This window comes from Portunus trituberculatus, chromosome 23 (genome assembly GCF_017591435.1).
Source record: "Portunus trituberculatus isolate SZX2019 chromosome 23, ASM1759143v1, whole genome shotgun sequence".
NCBI lineage: Eukaryota > Metazoa > Arthropoda > Malacostraca > Decapoda > Portunidae > Portunus > Portunus trituberculatus.
The window spans coordinates 6,756,666-6,778,239 of NC_059277.1; the positions used below are offsets into that span (position 1 = coordinate 6,756,666).

Below are 21,574 nucleotides of genomic sequence, written 5' to 3' on the forward strand. Positions count from 1 at the left end.
TTGCAGCATCAGAAATTCTAAGTAGATAGTATTTGATTTTTAGTTAATAAGTATTTCTAATCACATTCATCATATTTTGTTTCTTCAGGTCACCGCGTCCTGTCATTGTGGAGCAGATGGCTCTTGTTGATGACAATGAGGGCATGAGTGAAATAAACATCAACAAACGTAACCCAGAGTATGTGAAGGAAAGACAGCAGGGTCCTCGCTTTGCCCATCCTGGTTCCTTTGAATATGAGTGAGTTGCTGCATTCTTGAACCCCATTTCTAGTATTGATGGTTATAGATTTGATAGATGGATATTTATGATATGAATTGAGTTTCTCTCTCTCTCTCTCTCTCTCTCTCTCTCTCTCTCTCTCTCTCTCTCTCTCTCTCTCTCTCTCCAAAAAAAATCTGTGAAACTAAAATTGAGTTCTTTTGTATTCCTCTAGGTATGGCCTTAAGTGGAAACAGTTGTACGAGCTGTTTGACAAGAAACGGGATGCACTGGAAAAGGAGCTCCAGGATGAGAAGAGGAAGCTGGAAGAGCAGATTGAATATGCTAAATATGAACACGAAACAGAAATGCTCCGTGAACGTGAGTGTCATGCTTGTCTCATTCTTTTGTTTGGTGTGCCAGATGCATTCTCTCACTGAGATTAGCCTTGTTAGTACTACATAAATATCATGAGCTACAGTTGGTGGAAATGTGGCTTTTTATTTAACTTGGTTTGCTTCCTCTTTCTCAGAGTTGAGGCAGAGAGAAGAAATGAACCAGAGGACTAAATCTGATTATGAGGCAAGACAGCGTGAATGGGAAGAACATCGCCGCACTGAAGAGGAAAGACAACGTCGACAGGAGGAGGAACTTTCTCAGAAGTTCCGACAACAGGAGGAGGAGCTTAGGCGCCGGCAAGAGGAGAACAGGCTGTTCATGCAGGTGTGTGTTTCTCTTCCCTTAATTTTTGCTCCTTTAAAGATATCAGATATTGGTTTTATTTGGTTGTCCATCACCATGTTTGTTTCATATCAAGGACATAACCAATGTTAGACTCAAGCTGTAAGGGTCACAAGGCCTTTTGTTATTACACCAAACATGCTAACTGATAAGTTGGCAAAAACTAATCAATATTGGCTTTAAATTTGCTTTAAAACCTTATTGTACTGTTGATCTTTCAGGAGCGTGCCAATGACTTGATGAAGAGTGAGAACAGTCAAGATAGCTTTGGAAGCAGTGGTTATCCAGGTAATGAGGGCAGTAACTGGCGTCGCAACAGTGATGGTTATAGGTCTCAGGGAGGCAGCAGTTGGCGTGGCGGTGGCAGTGACAATTGGGGCCGTTCAGGCATGGGGAGCCGAGGGGGCACTGGCTCCTCTGGCATGGGTAGCAGCTGGGACAGTAACTGGGATGGCCGTCCAGACCCTTGGCAGAGTGACAGTAAGTTCATTCACATTAGTCACAACATAAAATCTTAATGTTGTAATGGTATTTCCAGACCAAAAGAGTAGTTTTTACAGTCGTGCCACACCATCTCGTTTTTACTGAGTGTCAGATTATGCTGTATCATTGTGTCATTTATTATTTGCCAGAATAAAAGAGAGTTGTATGTCATTGTTCCACCAGATCGGAGTGGTTATCAGCGTGGAGGCAACGAGAATGAGCTGCCCCCTCCCCCGGTGAGTATTACACTCCTGTATATTGTTCACCGTTTACCCTTTGCTTTGATACCTCGTTGTTGTGCTGGTTGGCACAGAAACCATTCGCAGAAAATGTTGACAGTCTTATAGTGTTGTGTGGCATCACCCCATTTCAACAAGGAAAATTTTTTATTTTTTGTCTTCTCACAAACTTGAGAAAACTTGCCATTGTCTTTGTTACATTCCAGTATTATCATAAGAATTTTTGATAAGCATATTTTATTTTTCATTCCATTATTTACCCATTTTCTCCATCTATTATCATTCAACTAATTCCATACTGAAGTTTCGCAATACATGAGTTTTATTTTTTAATATTTATTTATTTATTCATATGTTATGATTACGTTTGTGGTCATTTTACACTAGTAATCTAAAATACTGAAACATATTTGAATTACCGTCATGATCTGTATTTCCTTATTTTCAAGTTGAACGTTGAAACTTTAATTTTATCTCGTGTATCTTCTCTTTACTTTTGCTTAGGAGTTTCAACAGAGTCTATCTCTAAAATATTTCAGCATTCTCTATTTTAGCTCACTTACGGGAAGGAGCTCTTTCCACACCTATTACTTCCACCTGACTCCCATACATGGCTTCAAAATTGGCGCTTACTATATTCACATTACAGGGCTGTACCAGGAACAGGTTAGAAGTTTGATATTGGAGAAAACTTCGGAAATCCATTTAGTTGTAGACTCACAGCATGCGCTCTCTCTCTCTCTCTCTCTCTCTCTCTCTCTCTCTCTCTCTCTCTCTCTCTCTCTCTCTCTCTCTCTCTCTCTCTCTCTCTCTCTCTCTCTCTGCTATTTCTAGTTTTCATCAGATAGGCTCTATAAATGTACTTGTATAAGCAAACTAGGATTCTTCATTTTATTCTGCTCAGGTTTGTCATAAGACTTCATATCACTGAAATGTTCAGATTGATCCATCATAAATCCAATTTTGGAAAAAGAAAAAAAAGAAAAGAAAAGTGGGCATGCTTGTTGTATTAGAGATGCCTCATGAAGAATAATAGCAGTTGACTTACTGTGCTTACAACTGTATGCTTTAAAATTTTGCTGTTACCTTTACTTGGGGGGAAAGGAACCATAAGAACAGTTTGTCAGACTTTGACTTTGAAAGAAGAAATTTTTCTTATCTTTGCTGGTTTCCTTTAATTTTGAAAGTTCACTAGTGCTACATGAGGGGCTGGTTGGGACGTTAGTACAGACTGTGACTAGCTAGATGCTCTAAGGCCTTGGTAAGGTGCATCTTAGTTGGAGTTGTACTATTCTCCCATAACAAGTCTTAACAGGACTGTACAGTCTTTTCAGGTTACCATAATGGGAAAATTTTCCCCTACACTATGTACAAGAAATTATTGGGTGGGACTGTACATTTTTTTCTTTTAAGTTCATGAAGCAAAGCAAAGTGTGGCACGTGTGGTTTGACACACCAATTTTGTTGTGCCCATAAAGTAGCATGGATGATATTGCTGAAAGGATGGCGTCTGCCTTGCTAACAATGAAATTGCACGGCAAAAGAAACTTCTCGTTCACGTTGAAATACCAACTCTTACAAAACGGTGTCTTGGTGTTTTCTCTTCATACATGTTTTTATGTAACATTTTCGACAATGGCAAGTGAATGTTGAAATGGGGATGATGCTGGTGGTTGTTTATTCATGTCAGAGAGCATTGTTGTTGTTTGGGTCATTCCTCCAGTGATTACAATTACAGTTTTGAGGGTTATATACTTTCTTAATTGAAGTCTTGGAGCAAAGTTGTGCCTTGCTGTCAGGCAGGGGATGGTATGGATGGAAACCAGGGCCATTGTTGGGGTGCTCTGTACCACCTCAGTGGTTAGTGTGTGGGACAAAAATACTAACCAAAAAGTTCCTAGCAAATTCCTGCTTTCTGTTTCCTAAGATTAATTATTTGCATCATTATTGCATTATACCAGCGACAAACAATAGATCTGGGTTTTTCCAATCCTTAAGATGGTACGTTTTTCCATGTATTGAATGGTAATAAGCTGCATGAACCTAAAGAACCAAGTTATCAAGTGGAGGAGGGACATTTGCTGTAGTTCTTTCTTAGTTTTGCCTTTCTCATTTTATGTTATTGCCAAAGATTTATCTTCCCTTATTAACCTGGGTTCAGGCAGCACTTCAGAAATGTCATCATTATTAGTAATGGTAATTTTATAAGAGAAGACTAATGAATATCTGAGAAATTTGCCTTATGGAGTTGTTTCAGTGACAGTGAAAGCTAACATACCCATTATGTCCTCCCAGAAGTGATGCTAGGCATCAGAATCCAACTCATTCCTTGTAATGGTCTAATCTGTGACACCAGCCTCAAGTGTATGAACTTATTCATTAGGATAGGAAGACTTAAATAACATGTAGTTTTATTGCTGCATGCACAGGAATGCAAAGAAAGAATAAATAAGCTGGAACCCAGATGTACTTCAATGAAGATATCTTTCGAGCCAAACTATACACTAGTACTTGTGGAAGAGGATTAAGAAGGGTAATGAGAGGACACATTCTGTCTTAGCATGTAGCTTTTTTTTCCCCTCCCTCTCTAAGGATTGTGTGGCACACTGCCATCAGTTTAACATTACTCAGTAAACATGGACCCCACCAGCCATGGCTTTTAGCGGTGGCTACAGTAACAGTTGTTGGCATTGTTAGCTTGGTCTTTTCGTGTCTTGGTGTGGATGAATGAATCCACCTCACATGTTGGTTGTCAGACATACCCCTCCATTTAGGAAATGATAGAAAAAAAAAGGGGGGGAGTAAAATGTTTGGATTTTTCAAAGAGTGTGATAATAGCTTGCCCACCAAGTCTTCATTGCCTTATACTTACATTGTACAGGAACACTCCACACTTGTCTAAAGTATGTCTGCTGAAGTCTGAATGATCATGCATGGAATTTTGTTTAATCTTGATGAACTTCATCACCATTTTCAGAGGAATTTTTAGATTATTGAAGTTTTGTTTATTTAGTTATTCATTCTCATTATTTTATTTATTTATTGTTTATTATTATTCTTGGTAAATTGAAGATCCCACTTGATGGATGTGTACATATCATGATTGTTAACTTGTATACTGGTGATCTAAATCCTGAATCTTGCATTGTATCTGGTAAAGGTCCTGATTTATCAGAGAAGTATAAATGAGCAGTGTCATTATGATGGGAGGAAGATGAAATAGCTGGGATGACAACGCAAAGAACTCGTTCAGCTTATACAAGGTGTCACCTTTACTGAATTCAAAGCCATGTTCTTTAGGTGCATATAAAATTCATCATAGTCACTTGAGAACTGTATCATATTGTCCCTGACAGTGCACCTATAGGAAATAGCTTGAGATTACTGTGGAAGCAAGCCTTATATCTTTTAAGTGTCATGCTGGCTGTATCTGCTAGCTGAGAGTCTGGACAGGTTTTGTGAAAACTTAGAAACATGGGCTAGAGTTCATATTCTCTTTCTTCCTTTTTCATCACTGCTTGAGGAATAGTGTGGTGATATTCTACCAAGCTTGCAGAATGATGTGTGGTGCTGTGAGGTGGTTTCCCCATTGCACAGAATCTATATAGCATAGTGCATTGTTTCTCTCTCTCTCTCTCTCTCTCTCTCTCTCTCTCTCTCTCTCTCTCTCTCTCTCTCTCTCTCTCTCTCTCTCTCTCTCTCTCCCCAACAAAATTGATGGAAGTTTCTCATTTGTACTGGAATGATAATCTTCCAAAAGCACACACCACTAAAATTTGGGAAATTTGGAAAGTGAGCCTGAGATTCAGAAGCAAAACTTTAGTTTTGTTGTTATCAGTGCAGAAACATACCTTTACTAATTTAAAGTGTTCTTATAATGAATTGCTGTGAATTTCCTATTAGTAGACCTCGCCTTGAAGTCTGTTCAACATTGGACTGAACCAGTGTGTTGTTACACATCTGTGAGATTCTTTTTTTTGAGCTCTGTTTGAATGTGACTATGGTTTCTGAGAGCAGTTTTGACTCAGTGGAGTTACACTTGTATGGCCCTTTGTACATTGGCACTGAGAAACAAGAAATAATATTGATGAGCAATAAAATTGTATGTTTGGGAAGAGGGCATGCTGGCTCAAATTAGTTTAATTTGCAAGATGATCTTTAGTGCTGTTCAGTTGCATCTTGACAGGGATGAATCACTAAAATCATTACATTTCAAGTCTCTAGGGGATGTTCTACCGATGCAGTCTTGTAGCACAGTTGTGTTTACACGAGTTGCTTTGCCGTGTTGAATCTTAGATTATGAAGCATAGTATTGAAGAGTTGATTCTCAGATTTCAAGTAAAGTAATATAGAGAGTATCTTAGAGATAAGACATAAATGGTAATGTGAGTGTTAAGGTGTTCTCTCCTGAAAGTAGTAGTTGACTAGTTGCCTCAACTAAACTCTTGAATCTCTTTTCCTTTTGTAAATTGTAGACTAGGATCACTTTCTTGTTTCCTTCAGTGTGGTTTCAGCTGTGATTGCTAAAGTGTCAGCCTGCATAAAAACCATCAGTACCATGATAACGCAGCCCATACTTACAAAGAATGAAGTTTGGAATATTGTGTATCAGTGATCAGTGGCATAAAGTCGGTGCTGCTTCCTCATTTATTTATTTATTTATTTTTTTTTTTTTTTATTTATTTTATTTTATTTATTTTTTTTTATTAACTACTGTATATTTTCTATTCTAACAGTGCTTTTCAAACAGCTCTAGTGTTGTGTTCAACTTACGACATGAAAGCCAAGCTTGAAGGCCCTTGTTGCCTCTGAGACGATTCAGTGGATCACTACATGGGGATATAGAATGGATTGTGTTCTTTAAAGACATTGATATTTGAAAATTGGCAATATTTTAATTTGTTTGAATGAGATCGTTGCACACTAGTCATCAGCTTTTTTCAAAATAATGTCATAAATGTTAATATAGCAACTGACAAAATAGCAGATAACTTAGAGATCAAGAGCACCGGATTATATCCAACAGTCATGAATTTTCTACAAATGTATAGGACTTGAGAAACATGATGAAGTGAGATATGGAGATTTTCTGCTGAACTGCATATTCTGATTACTGGAGGAAAAGGTTCTGCAAGACTCACTGGCGGGTGAGTCCGTGGCGATGAATGAGAACAAGTTATGGTGGAGAAGGCTGAAGCAGCATGGGGGAGGGTGGTGGGTGCATGATGCTGTAACCCATATTTGTCCCTAAAGCAGCCTTTCTTTCTGACACTGATGCTGTTTCTCATCGCATGGGCTGGCATCACCAGACCGCCAACCATGCTAGTCCCTCCATTCGCATCCCAAGCAGAGGGGAAGAGAAAGAGGCACAAGACACAACTAAGGTGAATATTATGCTCATGTTGAGATATTTGCTATTTTTTATACCTTTTTTCATAATTTCTGTAAGATTGACTTCGTCCATGTTGATGCTGGGATGGTTTCGTTCCCTTTCTTTTGTTTACAGGAGTTTTTTTTTTTTTTTTTTTTTTTTTTCTTTCCACCACAATCAATTTTTATGCCAATTCAGGGCAATCCCCTCTATCTCTCTCTCTCTCTCTCTCTCTCTCTCTCTCTCTCTCTCTCTCTCTCTCTCTCTCTCTCTCTCTCTCTCTCTCTCTCTCCCTCTCCCCACAGTTGTTCCTTTTTTGCTCATTCTTCCATTCATATCATCACAGCATTCCGCATTCCTCCCTTAATGGGTTGTTTTGAAACTGCCAACAATGTGTTGAGATGATGCAAATGGCTTATCAATTTGGTGCATTGTTGGGTGCTTGTGGTGACAGACGGCAGGCATACCTTGACCAGTGACACCCATTAGCATACTCTCATGGCAAGTTGGAAAATGCATGACTGCTTTGTATACTTAACATTGCCACAAAATTTGAAAATACATAACAAAAAATTGCATCATTCAACATATCAGATAATTCTTCAATTTCTGCCTAAACCTTAGCTTGTATTTGTACTTTGCTTACTCTTCTCTTGTAAATTCCTTCATACACCTGTATGGGCTGTTTTCACATTGTTTAGCAAGGCACAACAGCAGGCACAGATTTCCTTACTCTTTTTAAGATATAAAAAATATCTGTATGTAAATGTATATGAAAAGAAAATGGAGAATGACCCTGTGAAAGTTTAGATTTGCTCTCTGACAGTTAGGCTGGAGGTGTGCGGTGTGGCAGTCTTGGTGGGCTGAGGTGCGGCAGCCTCACTCCCGTGCATGCTGTTACTTTACAGATAACTTAAACATGACAAAAGGACAACCAGCGTTGTTTTTATGTATCTATAAATTTTTTATGAACTTTTCTATATATATTCATCTGATCAAGGGAGTGGCTGAGTCTTTCATTCATTCATGCATTTTAAGTTGACCTCCAGTGATACACTGTGTGATCACTCTATGGTCAAGAGAACTGCACCTCACTAGTACCATTATTATTAATGGGGAAATTGGTATTATTGTTGTTGTCGTAGTCTGACAACATGTTTTTTAAGAAATTTACTTGAACTGTAAGTTAAGTGATGTTTCATAGCAAACTGGGCTGTGTTTTGGGGGGCTTCAACTTGACTGACTGAAAGGGACGTAAAGGTAATACATCATGAAAAAAATTACATTGATAATGTCATTGCATTGAATTGAATTGATTTTAGTTACATGTATATCCCAGGTCTTGAGGACCAGCCCAAGCTTAGATTCTGCCCACATTTCCAACTTATTTTGTATGACATATTGCCAATTTGCCAAAGCATTAATTGTTTGTATTTGTCACAAGTATGGTGGGTTAAAGTAAAGTCAAGTAACTCATGAAACATTATGGCATGTCTATCAGTGGCCATTCTTTTAAGCAAGATCTTTGATAATAGTTCTTAAAAGGTAATGTAAGTGCCTTTCAAAGTAGAATAACAGGGTGGTTTATGATTTTATGGGGTGATGATGTAGGCAAGTCACTAACAAAAATATTTCTGTGTTCAGTGGAACTCAAAGATGAAGGGAACAGTTAGGTTCGCTTCTTTATTGCCCTTTCCATGTACATCTAACCCTGACTCATGTGTGAAAGTGCCTTAATGTCACTGTGAAGTTTGTGAGCATCTTTTTTGTGGCCAGTGATTGGCTAGGTTTGTAGTACCTTAAGATAGTTTTGGTTATTCCCTTGGATGACCACTGGTGTGACTCATTTCTCACACCAGAAAACTATCAGCTTGCTAGCCAGGTCAGGCTTTGTTGTACTTCAATCTTTAGTGTATTCATAACTGCTCATTACCACTGAAGTCTGAAAGATTTTGTTTTTAGTTTTCCAGTTCCTTTTTTTGAAGAAAACATAATTTGTATTTGGTCAAACAGAGGATGCCTAACTTTGTTGAGGGTGATCAGGGTGTCACTAATGTGGCATGAATTTGTGGCGTGAAATTCAAACTAGACTAATTTATCTCATAGAGTGACAGATGTAGTGAGGGTGAAAGGGTATTTGTCACTTACTTGCTGTCTGACTGAACAGGACATGGCTGTGATGTTGGCAGTGTCTGTGACATAGTCAGCACACTTGTTACTTGGGGGATGTGTAGGCATATCGTTGACACAATCACTGCTGGGGCTTGCAAAGAAAAAAAAAAGGGAAAAAACTTCATTTTCACCATATTTCTCCCTCAATCTTCATTTCGTTGCATCCACTCACATAGGACCCCAACACCTTCTTGGAAAACTTCAACCGCGGGCGTAACTTTGAACAGGAAGGAATTGACTACGCCGGCCAAAGAGGCCGTGAGGTTGGCCGAAGCCGCTGGGGACGCAATGACCATGATGACTACGGCCCGGCCAAGAGGGCACGCTACTAGACGTGGATGATAGGCCAGCCCATGAGGCTTCTGGGGGTAGTGCTGACCCACTCATCCCCCCTCCACTGACCCGACCCCCCGGCCAGCGTACCAATAGCAGCGGCTGTTCAGGCGTTCGCTGCCGGTGGATTGGCTGAAGAGGGATTGGGCTGAAGCAAGAGACCTTAGTACAATGAGTCTTTTTTTATATATATCTTTTTTTTTTTTCTTTTTTTTTTTCCCCACAATTTTTTTATTTATTTTTCTTCTGCATTATTATTTCACATGCCTTGTCTGATTTTACATTGTGCCTTGCACTGAAATATCCTGCTGGCTCATCTCTGTCTGGATTCATCTGGGCAGAGGGCAACTGCTGGGGTGTGTTTTCAGTATGCAGCGTGCAACAGGAAGCAGATGTTTGCCCGTGTGAAGTAATGATGCACAAGTGAGACTTGTTGTGTGCTGCTGAATGAATGGCTTGATCTGCACTAATTCTCTAGCTTATATATCCTTCCATCACAGTTTCTCTGCAGTAAGGGCAGTAGCTCTGAATATTGCAGAAAGATTCATTATCCATTATTGCAGCATTATATATCCTTTCTGCAAAAACCATTTGCTTCCCCCATACTACGTATTATTATTATATATATATATAGTTTTGATGACTGTAATGAGAATTTTCTTATTAGAATGAAATTAACTTAGGAAGTAGTTTTTCCGTATCTTAAGATGGTGAATATTCCAAGCTGGATTTCAGTATATTATCACTCAACCAAATCATTGTAGGATAAGTTAATGTCAGGTGTTTTATGTCAAATGGCATTAGATATTTTGGTAAAGCATTACTTTTATTTTATCATATCCTAGTATTCTGTCAAGTGTACAAAAGATCAAATTCAAATTTCATAATTTGTATGAATAATTGTTGTCACAATAAATGTAATCCTTAAAATTACTACATGTGTAATTAGCTACTACCTTTCCTTGCCTAGTAGCTCAAACTGGTTGTGGCTCTTGACCTGAGGATAGAATGACCTAGTGTTGTGCCAGACCACAGTCCTTCACTGGTCTGCCAGAACTGCTTGGAAAGGTTGCACACATTTACCATTCATATGTACATTCCTCTGCTGTACCTTTGCTGGATAGCCATTCCATCCTTAAGTGACTAGAAAGAGTATTCCATATCAACTTTGAGTGATAAATATGAAAATACAGAAATTTTGAATAAGGAATGTTATAGCTACTCCTTCAGTTTATTTTGGGAAAATGATTTTAAGAAAATGATGGTAAGGATTACTGCTGTCACCTTCTAGCAGATATAGAGAACAAGAATGTGTGTTGACCATGTAATAATATTCCAGCAGTAAATGTTGAGGCAATACTTCTTCCCAGGAATGATGAAGTTAATCTTAGGTGGTCTGATGGTATGGTTACTATAGAGCTCATCTTATGTAGGCCAGGGACGATGCATTGAGAAGAATGCAGTGCAGTAATATTATCTGTTGCGTAAGAAGAAATTACTTATGCCTTATCTGAGTAGAAATGAGCCAGGAATTTAGGTGCACTGGTGTGGTTGAGAAAGTGCTGCATATCTTCTCGTTATAGTTTAGACATTTAATGTTTGATGGTCTCTAGGTTTGAGTTAACTACTTAGATGAGCTTCAAAGTATATCACATGAATAACCAGCCTTCTTTCAGTAACAAAAAAAAAAAAAAAAAACTAGGATGAGGACAAACATGAAATGTGCAGTTGGTTGCTTACTGTATTTAGAGAACCAGTTGGCGACAGCTCAAGCAGCTTTTTGTGTTGGATTGGGGCAGCAATAATTGAAGTTGCTCTTTTTTATATTGATGACATTGCTCACTCTGACTAGTTAAAGATTATAATGACTTAAAGGAGCTAGATCCAAGGATGTCTGTCACTTGTCTTGATCATCTAGATCAGTGGTTCCCAAACTTTTTCAATTTGTTACCCAATTTAACATGCCTCACTAGACATATTACCCCTTTCTTAAAATGTTGTTGACATTGATTTATATTTAGTTAAATTAAAACATTTAGAGATATTTTCTTTTATTTATTGCATATGAACATTGTGCATCTCTGATAGCTATTGCCAAAGATGACAAGAATTTTTAAGTTATTAATAACTAATAATAATTATATTTAATAACTTTGTAATAGGTTTACTTTACAACTTTGTATACTAAGACAAAGATAACATTAATCCTATTGCCAGGTACTGCAATGTTTTCTTGATTTTCACATTTCAACTTTTTTTGTCACCTCTCCATTACCTGAAAAATTGTTTAATTACCCCCAGGTTATTTAACTGGGGGTAATTGACCCCGTTGGGGAACTACTGATCTAGGTGATTATGTGGGCTCCTAGAAACAAAAGTCACTATCTAGAGAATTTGTACTTTGAAAGTATCGTTACAAAAATATATTAATATAGTAAGAAGAGAGAATATTATGGAAAATTGCAGAGTGTGCACAAGGCAGCAAATTTCTATGTTGGTGTGCCACATAATTAATATAGCCTTATACTCTGCCAAATTCTACCTTGTTTGTTTTACTGACTTACAAAGATATTGAGGAATTCTGTAGTGAATGCCACAAGCATCTACATGTGTTGTCATCAAAGAACACCACGTATCCTTAATGTGATCATGAATCTTATTATAAACTTTAAACAAATACAAGATGTATAGCTTTGATATACTTCAACATGGATGTGAATGTAGGAAATAATCAGCGTTGAAAACCTTTATGATTCTGTATGAAGCAAGAAGAAGCAGAAGAATGGAAGATGGATGGAAGCAGCTGTCTGAAACACTCTCTCTCTCTCTCTCTCTCTCTCTCTCTCTCTCTCTCTCTCTCTCTCTCTCTCTCTCTCTCTCTCTCTCTCTCTCTCTCTCTCTCTCTCTCTCTCTCTCTCTCTCTCTCTCTCTCCTAATCATTATAATAAGTTAAGAGGACTGTGTGCCTCATCTTACATGCTACATTCACAGGTAATTATTAAAACGAGACAGTTGGAGACACCCTTGATTAGCCCTCACCTCTTTGAAGGAAGAATGGGCTTCAATCTGCTATAGACTTTTTGTACACCAAGATAACACAAAAACTACTGTTCAATGGAAGAAAGGATTATAACTCCATAAAAGTTGCATTAGTTTTCAGGTTGAACTTTGTTCATAAGCCACAATAACTTGACTATTATGGTGAAGTCAATTCCTCTACATACACATTCCTCGAAAGCATTTATTTGATTAGACAATAGATTGCCATTGTAAAGAAGGGGTTTTCATCAGTGCGCTGTGTGATGCGTAGCTCAGCCCCAGGAAAATTATACTTTATTTTATCCTTCAATGTGCTGACTTATGGATCCAATTGCATCCAGCTGCAGGTATAGTATGGAAACAAGAAGGTAACTATGTGAGTGTATGTATATCTTGGTGTGTTTGTGTGTGTGTGTATGAGAGAGACAGAGACAGATTATTTAGGCTCTCAGTGAAAGGCATCATAAGTGAATGGAATGGTAGATGTGATATGTATATAACTTTAGGTAATCTTTGTTGTGTAAATTATTCATTAAATTATTTAGTTTCTGAACTTGATTATGTATTGATTATTCTTATTGAACATTTTTGAATATGGCTTTCTACAGGCAGGTCATGTGCTTGGCTGTGTCCAGTGAAATCAAGAAATGCCCTAATTATTTGAAATTAGAGAAGTGTATAGTGTGCTGTGATTGATGCAACATTTGTGTTGTGTATGTTATGTAAAAGCTTATACTGAAATTTTCTATATAGTGACATTCAGTGATATATTGATGATTAACTGTAGAATTAGACAGATTTTTTTCATTACCAGCTTACATCCATTAACATAAGAAATCACAGTAAATATGTGATTTACATTAATCATGGACATCATTACACCAGGTGTAGTCTTTTACAATTTAGCAGGTGTAAGAGAACATATTCAGCAAGATCAGGACCTAACAGTATGTTACATTGTGTGTATGCTTGCTTGTATGTGTGTACACACACTCATGTGTGTGCTGTTGAAGTGATTTGTAGCAAGATGAACATTTGAAGTCATTGAAACTACAGTAAAATATTGATATTTTCTATCATGTTTTAGTTGATTATATAATCTGTTCAAGAGAACACTGTGAATCTTCACTTCTAATGAATGAGGCATGATTAATTCCAACACTGCTTGTCATGACAACCTGCCAGCATTGGTTAATTGGCAGTTATGATATGTGAGGGTCAGATAAACCAGAGATACAGGATGTCATGATGCCTTATAGACTTGGCACTTTAATTCCAGCTGAGATGCAAAAGGGGACATCATACTTTACTGCTTACATTCCTTCCGTAATATCCTTGAATCTCGTCTGTCATCAGTTGCTATTTTGTTCTTATTTATATGCGTAAAAATGTACATGCTATGTGGACCCTCTTTTGTGTATAAAAGAGGTAAGATAACAACAATAACCACGGGGTAACACACCTGCCACTGATGAGGGACACTTGTGTTCCTTCTTGATGAGTTTGGTGCATACTCATGATTATATAGAAGATTTTAGTGCTTGCAACAATTGCCAGAGAAAGTACTGTCATGATGATCTTTGTCTCCAGCCACACTGCCTCATGAAACCTGGATTTATCCACAAATGAGCTTTGCTTGCCACTTTTTGCTGCTCCCCGGATGATTTGCCAATATCATCAAAATATATCAGCACAACATGAATTTCCTCTCATTCTACATGAGAAGGCAACAAGGAGTCAGCATACCATTACTAAACAAAGAAGGAGCTTCATGACTAATGAAGAGTTAATACTGTCCTTTATTAAAATAAAGAACATTTATTATAATCAAGCCTTGAATTAGGCATTAGATATATGTTAATATTATCCTATATGTGTGTAACCACACTTAGTATAAGAATTTTGTTTTCATAAATTTGTAGGTTTTTTGCCATCTTAATTGGTGTCCTTGTCATCTGTTCCTCTCAATCGTCTCTTATAGGTCTCAATATTTTACCATGGCAGCAGTGTCTGGCCAGGAGGTCAGGCTTTAAGATGATAGGAAATTATGGACTGAATTTTTGACATTTGATTGGTCTGTTGTCAGACCTTTTAAAACTTTTAAACTTGAAAATGTTAAAAGGGGAAATGTCCATTCAAGAAAAGCAGTTGGATTTGAGACAACACTAATGATTTTTTATTGTTTTTATACAGATCAGTATTGAAATAACTTCAGATTCTCTTGTTTGTAAACAAAGATATTCCATGGTGAATGGCAAGTTCCCCTACCCATTTTTATTCTCCACAATTAAATCAAACGTCAGTTTTCATGTAGAACTAAATATATTTCACCAATGTCTTTACTTGAAGCAGAGAACTGCCAGAAAGTTAGTATTTCCTTACATCACTTTAGATTGTGGACCAAAACTGCCATTTTCATTTTCATGAACAGTTGTTTCTCCAGAGTTGAATCAAGTGGTGTTGAAATGTTCTGCTCTGCTTATACTTTCATGTGTGTTAAAATATGAATAATTAAGTCATGTGCATGTATTGATTTATTTTCTTCAGAATTATAAGCATCCTGTATAACTTCCAAATCACTTAGTTATCTAACCAGTTAGGATCTTTTCAACAAGAAAATAGATAAGGAAATAAAAGTTATGGGGAAAATCTCTGGAATGAGTTTCTATAGAAATGTTTACTTTTCCACTACAACTGGCCTGTGTGTGAAGTGACTGCTGTGAGTGAAGTCAGTAGAGAAGTGAGTCTGGTCCTGGCATGAGTGGAATGCTGTGGTATGTGGTGTTCCATGTTGTGTTTGGTGCAAGAGATAGTTCTGTGTCCACAGTAAAGTGATGAGTGGTGGCAGGAGCAGCAGCAGCAACAGCAGCATGGTGCAGTTAGTAGTTCATGCTGGTGTTTGCAATGAAGTTTTTGATATATGGAAAATAAAAGTAGCAATAGAGCTAAATTCCAGAGTAATGTTATGTTATTCTTCCAGGTGTAGATTGTTTATACATCAATAATGACATTTGGACATTGCAACTTAATAGTAATAATTATGTAGTGTTGAATTAGTGATAATCATTCACATCTGGCCTTTCTTCATCCCACCTGCTCATCATTCTTGTCTGCACTGTATCCTTGTTCTAGTAAAGGGATTCAGTTATGTGTATAGCCATTCCTAGCATACAGTCACATGCCCTGATCCCATTTATACTATAGCACTTATAGTTCCTTTATTCTCTACAGTATTCAACCAATTCTCTTCTGGTTTTCATTTTGCAGTATAATTCTCCCTTCTGGTTTCACACTTGAATACCAAATAAATTAGTTGACTTGGCTGCTAAATTGTGCAATTATACCCTTAATGAAAAACTTTCTTCATAAATTGCATGTCATCTGTTCTTTGATGATGCCAAATACACCCAAAATGTTGATCTGCAGGTCAACATTCATGATTAGGTTATTAAATTAGTAATGATTTGCAGACCATGGGAAGAACTAGTTAAATTCTGATACAGCTCCCCTACATACAAATTCTGATAAAATTAACATTTAGTTGATAAATATATTTTGTATTGGTCTGACTGTTAACTGTGCTGTATAGTTGTGATCTTCATGGCACAATATTATTTTACTAAGAATCATTGCAGATAAGAAATACAACAGATGTTTTACAAGACGAAACTAAATCTTTTAAATTTGTATTTGTTAAAAGAAGCTACTGATGAGGGATGTTGATGGCACAAGAGGGATATAGAAAAGCTGATGCAGATGGCATCATCCTGAGTACAGTGGAGACGCAATACTCGAACATCTAAATAGTCAAATTTTTCAATAGTCGAACGCAAAAGTTCGACTTAATACTAAAAAAAATACCTATTAGTCGAACGTCCGTCTATGTGGCTGTAAACAAAAAAGGTCTCATCCTTCCCGCCACCCCACTGGTCCACCACAGCCAGTTGATCCTTCGCTGTCGTAAGAATAACATTGTCCTGCGCTTTCATCCTTCCCGCTGCCCCACCGGTCCACCACAGCCAGTTGATCCTTTGCTATCATAAGAATAACGTTGTCCTGAGCTTTCTCTCCGGATTTCTCTCTCTCTCTCTCTCTCTCTCTCTCTCTCTCTCTCTCTCTCTCTCTCTCTCTCTCTCTCTCTCTCTCTCTCTCTCTCTCTCTCTCTCTCTCTCTCTTCACTTAGAAGCTTATAATGGCACCGAAGAGGCTTGTTAGTGGTGAGAATAAGCCTACAAGAAAGAATGTAGTGACAACCATCGAAAGGAAAAAGGAGGTTATTGATAAATACAAGAAAAAAGGAAGAATGACCAATCTTGCAGCTGAGTACTGTATGGCTAAATCTACAGTAGCCACAATACTGAAGAAGACAGTTCATTAAAAGAGCTGATGCGGCGATTGGTGTGAAAAGGCAGTTTAAGTGACCTGTGGCAGTAGAAGAAATGGAAAAATTTTTGATTGGATGGCTGGTGATTCTTAGTGCGAAGGCTAGGCTGCTGCATTGTGATCTTATTTCTGATACTATATCTGACTCCAATGATGATTTTAAAGCAAGTAAAGGGTGGTTTGTGAATTTCAAGAAAAGAACGGGAATTCACTCTTGTGACGCACGGCGAGCCCGCAAGTGCTGACAGAGTTGCTGCTGAGTAATTTGTGCCTGAATTTAAGAAATTTGTGGATAAGTAGCACTTAAGCCCACAACAGATCTTTAATTGTGATGAAACTGGCCTTTTTTTTTTTTTTTTTTGGGGGGGGAAAAACCATTAGCTATATAACAAAGGAAGAGAAGTGTTTGCCAGGACACAAGCCCATGAAAGACGGGCCAACCCTGCTTCCGTGTGTCAATGCTAACAGCGATTGCAAAATTAAACCGCTGCTTTTTTCAAAACTTTGGTTTGGCAATGGCTGGAACGAATGACCTGATTTACAGGTATCAATAGTCAAACTTTTTAATACTCGAACAGCCGTTTGGAACTAATCGAGTTCGAGTGTTGAGTCTCCACTGTATTATTTAAAATCGGGTGACGGCCTTTGGTGTTCACTCCTTACTGTTGTCACATCATTGTTTGTCTGGGAGAACAAGAAAGTAGTCTTCACTTGGTTGAGTCGTAATCTGTCCCTTTCTCACAGACTCTAGAGAATTCTGCAAATATTGCTGTTTTCCCAATTCCTATCACCATTAAAAGTTTTGAACTGTCGAGGACTTACACAACTTGAAATAACACTGTGAATGGTGCACAGTGATTTGCACCTTTCAAAAAGATATCCTGAGAAATCTCAGCATATGATCTGTCAAGATTGTTCATAAATTCGTAAACTTTGTGCAACGTTCACCGGCTGTAATACGTAAACATAGTGGTCCCTGGTGACTAGCTGCAGTGGAACATCTTGTGCATGCTGTGTTGTTATGTTGTGGCATCATGAGAGGAAAGCATTCAGTTGTCTACAGATGTACAGGTAAAATCGTTCTTTCAGTAATGATCCACAAAACTAGGTAAATGTAAAGAGATGCCTGTGGTCTGTCTGCCTAAACTGCTTGACTAAAGTGCTTTTGTTACTTGATTTGTCTGTTCTACTTCAACACAATATAAGAGACTGCTGTAATTGCCCCTACATTCCATTTTCAACATTATAACTCAACTATATGAAATGTAAATAATCATTTTGAAGATTTGTGCATCTCTTCACATTTGCTGCATAATATATGTAAGAAAATGGGGCATTTTCAATGGAACTGCAGTTTTAGGTGATTATAGTTGTTGATTATATACATGTATTCCACAATCTATTTCAGTAAAATATTCTTTAATTACTAACTAGTGTGATAGCAGTTATGTTCATAGCATTATGCTTAGGCCAGAGTAGGCAGTAATTTATCATATACTACTGACAAGTGCAGTATTGCCTGGCTACAAAAACACTGGCATAAAAGATGCACCAGTGATTTATGAAGGTAGATGTTTGAAAGAGAAGACCTTGGGGAAAAAGTTTTTGAGTGGGAGCAACCAATGTATAGTGAGTTGTGAAACTAAAATATTGAAGATTACTTACAGAGAGAGCATGGGAACAATATTTGGTGAATGATTATATAATTTTCAGCATTTCAGTTTTGTTAACTTGCAAACCACACTTAAAAAAGGAGAGTATTTTTGTGCAGAAATTTTTAGATCGTATCTTTGTAACTATGCTGTAGATCAAAATTAGTTACTGCTACAAAATTTCATGGCTGCATTAGCTTGTCTTACAGGTAGACAGTAAGCATATATATTTACTGGTTCCATTTGTAGGTTTTGTCTCTACATGTGTGATCAAGAGAGAAACAGTGACTGTTTGCTGATGAAATTAGGTAGGAAATAGCATGAAAGCATCAGGATAAAAGTTCCCGAACACTGCTATTTCATGTGGGTTATTTAATATTTTACTGTTAGTGTTTTGTGTTAGGGTTACTCAGCCTTAAGTGATGGGCTGTGTACTCCTGCATTAGGACATTGGCTGATCGGGACTGGAGATTTACAAGTCATGGTCAGATGATATACCAAGAAATCTTTAGCTATCTGCACTAATGTTGAGAGTAACACTTGTATTCAGACTGGTTTTCAGATGAATTAGAATGAGACGAGGGTCAAGTACCAAGTGCAAATATTTTGTCACCAGCTTGTCTCCTGACATTAAAACTCCTTGCAGACTTCTCCGTGTGAAAGATTTGCAGAGAAAGGTAAGACTACTCAGTAAATATTTTAGGAATTGATATTCTTCAATGAGTAAGAAACTATTGTAGACCTTTGTATTTTCAGGAGGAGGAGGTGGAGGAGATGGTGGAGGAGGAGATGGAGGAGGAAGTGAAATGGGGGGTCTAAAAAGAATCAAGCTGTTTTGATTGAAATGCATAATTATACAGGATTTTCAAGGTGCTTGACGACAAGGAATGTTAATATTGTTTACTTTACCGCTTCAAGTGATGACGTATACGTATACTGTTTGTGTAATTCTGGAATGGCATTACATGGAAATTATTCTGCGACCTGTAAGAAAAAAATTAAGGATTAAGCTGTGTTGATGTTTTTTCATATGAAGTATAAAGATCAAAAGCACAGAATGTGCAAATTATTAGTGATTATTATTTTTATTAATTAATTAATTTATTATTTATTTATTTATTTATTATAATATTTTTTTTTTTTTTTTTCTTATTTTTTTATCATGCATATTGAATGTATGTATTGATTGATGACAAATATTGTGTCTGAAAGACTTAAGTTTGGTGGCGTTGATTTTCTGTAGGGCAAAAAGTTACTGAAATAGTTGGAGACTTACGGCAATTTTGAGGCTGAATGCAGCCACCATTTACTTAGGCAGGAATTACTGAAATAGTTGAAGAGACTTGCGGCAATTTTTAGGCTGAATGCAGCCACCATTTACTTAAGGCAGGAATTGATACAATGTGTGTTAAGAGGCATTGAGCCGTCACCCTCTGAAAACTATTATCAGTTACATTGTGAAAGTATAAAGTATCGTTAAAACTGCTGCACCTTCTCCTGCCTTGATTGCTCATCTTCGTATTAGCAATTATAGAAGAAAAAAAACATAATTTGCATTTTCAATGGACAGTTGCCATTGACTTGACGTCTTTCCACTTTAGCTCATGTTTACCGTAGGTAATCCTAGTCTGGAAAAGAAAAAAAAAAATGCAAGTGAAAGCTATTTAACACACAGAAGACATTTTTACCTTTACAGAGGAAAGGAGAAAGGCAGCCTAGACAGGTAATGTATTTGTGAATGTGGTTATGTGCATATTTGTGTGTGTGTGTGTGTGTGTGTGTGTGCGTGCGTGCGTGTGTGAGAGAGAGAGAGAATTGGTGTATATGCATAAATATATCTTTAACTTTTTAATCATGGGAGTGAATGTTAGTTATGCAACTTAAAAAAAGATCTTGCTTGACTTGATACTCCTATGTACATACAAGCTTCATTAAATGTCAGTACAAGACAGAAGCTTTTAGTTTATTCTGTGTTGTAAGTGTGAGAACTTATATGGGGATTCATAAAGCATTTTATGACCTTGGATTGCTTCATTGAGACATGACCTTACTGAGCATTACCAGATGAAATAGTTGGCTTACATGTCATGTCAGGACAGTGAACTAAAGCACTGAAAGGAAAGAAAGGGTCTCTGCTCAGTGTCCTAAATTATCTCATCCCTTACCTTTGTGACCCCATCATCAGTTTTTATGTAAAAGATTGCAGTGCAGATGCTACATACAAGTGATGCTGTAGTTACTCATTTAATCTGTATGTATTTGCTTTCTTTGTTTGCCAGGATGCTTGAAGAAAACAAAGGAGAGATAAAGGGTCTCAAATCATTTTTTGATTCTCTGAAAATTAAACTGAAAACTAATCTCAATTTGCTTTACTAGACTCATAATTTTTCCTTCCCCCTCCCCTTCAAAACTTCTGGCACCAGATTTATTACAACCTCAAAACTAAACTCTTGAATCATTAAACTCAATGGAATCTTTCCCCTCCCTCTCCCAACCATATCCTGTAAAAAAAAAAAAAAAAAAAAAAATGGTGCCATAGTTTCTCTGCTTCCCTTTACACAGGGCAGCCTCCACCCCCTATTATGCCCCCATCCTTTCTCCTGGTGTAACCTTTTTACTGTTGATTCTGTAACCCCTAAAGACTGGATACCTTAAACAATTATTTTTTTAAATTATTTATTAGATTTGGGAAATTTCACAAAAAGTTTTTTATTCATCAATTAAATGAGCTTGACATTTCTTTATAGATGAAAATGTATTTTTCTGCTAACCAGGCCAAAGCAATATGTAACTGGTGAAAAGGAACCAAGTAGTGCATGAATACCTCTGTTTTTATTTTTGAGTGGATCTCTGGGGATGGGGGTCCATGCCCCCTGTAATCATCATAAACCATCTAACTCTTTCCTTGTACTTGAATGATACTGCCTGGTGTTGAAATGGAGTGGGACATCCTGAGGGATGG

At 37.4% G+C, this 21,574-nt stretch overlaps 1 protein-coding gene across 15 annotated transcripts in view; it reads left to right on the plus strand.

The window, feature by feature from the left end:
- Window positions 1-21,574, plus strand: part of LOC123507911 (hrp65 protein-like) — a 29,835-nt gene that overhangs the window by 7,012 nt on the left and 1,249 nt on the right. For 2 of the 15 annotated variants that reach the window (XM_045261233.1, XM_045261234.1), the window contains 7 exons: window positions 89-238; window positions 435-580; window positions 732-922; window positions 1,162-1,420; window positions 1,607-1,659; window positions 6,972-7,046; window positions 9,382-10,471. In XM_045261233.1, the coding sequence (XP_045117168.1) occupies window positions 89-238; window positions 435-580; window positions 732-922; window positions 1,162-1,420; window positions 1,607-1,659; window positions 6,972-7,046; window positions 9,382-9,537 (1,030 nt within the window). In that variant the 3' untranslated portion in view covers window positions 9,538-10,471. Of the gene's footprint in view, window positions 1-88; window positions 239-434; window positions 581-731; window positions 923-1,161; window positions 1,421-1,606; window positions 1,660-6,971; window positions 7,047-9,381; window positions 10,472-20,308; window positions 20,336-21,574 lie in introns of those variants that run through there. The other 13 variants (XR_006675819.1, XM_045261240.1, XM_045261239.1 and 10 more) reach the window with 13 other exon arrangements.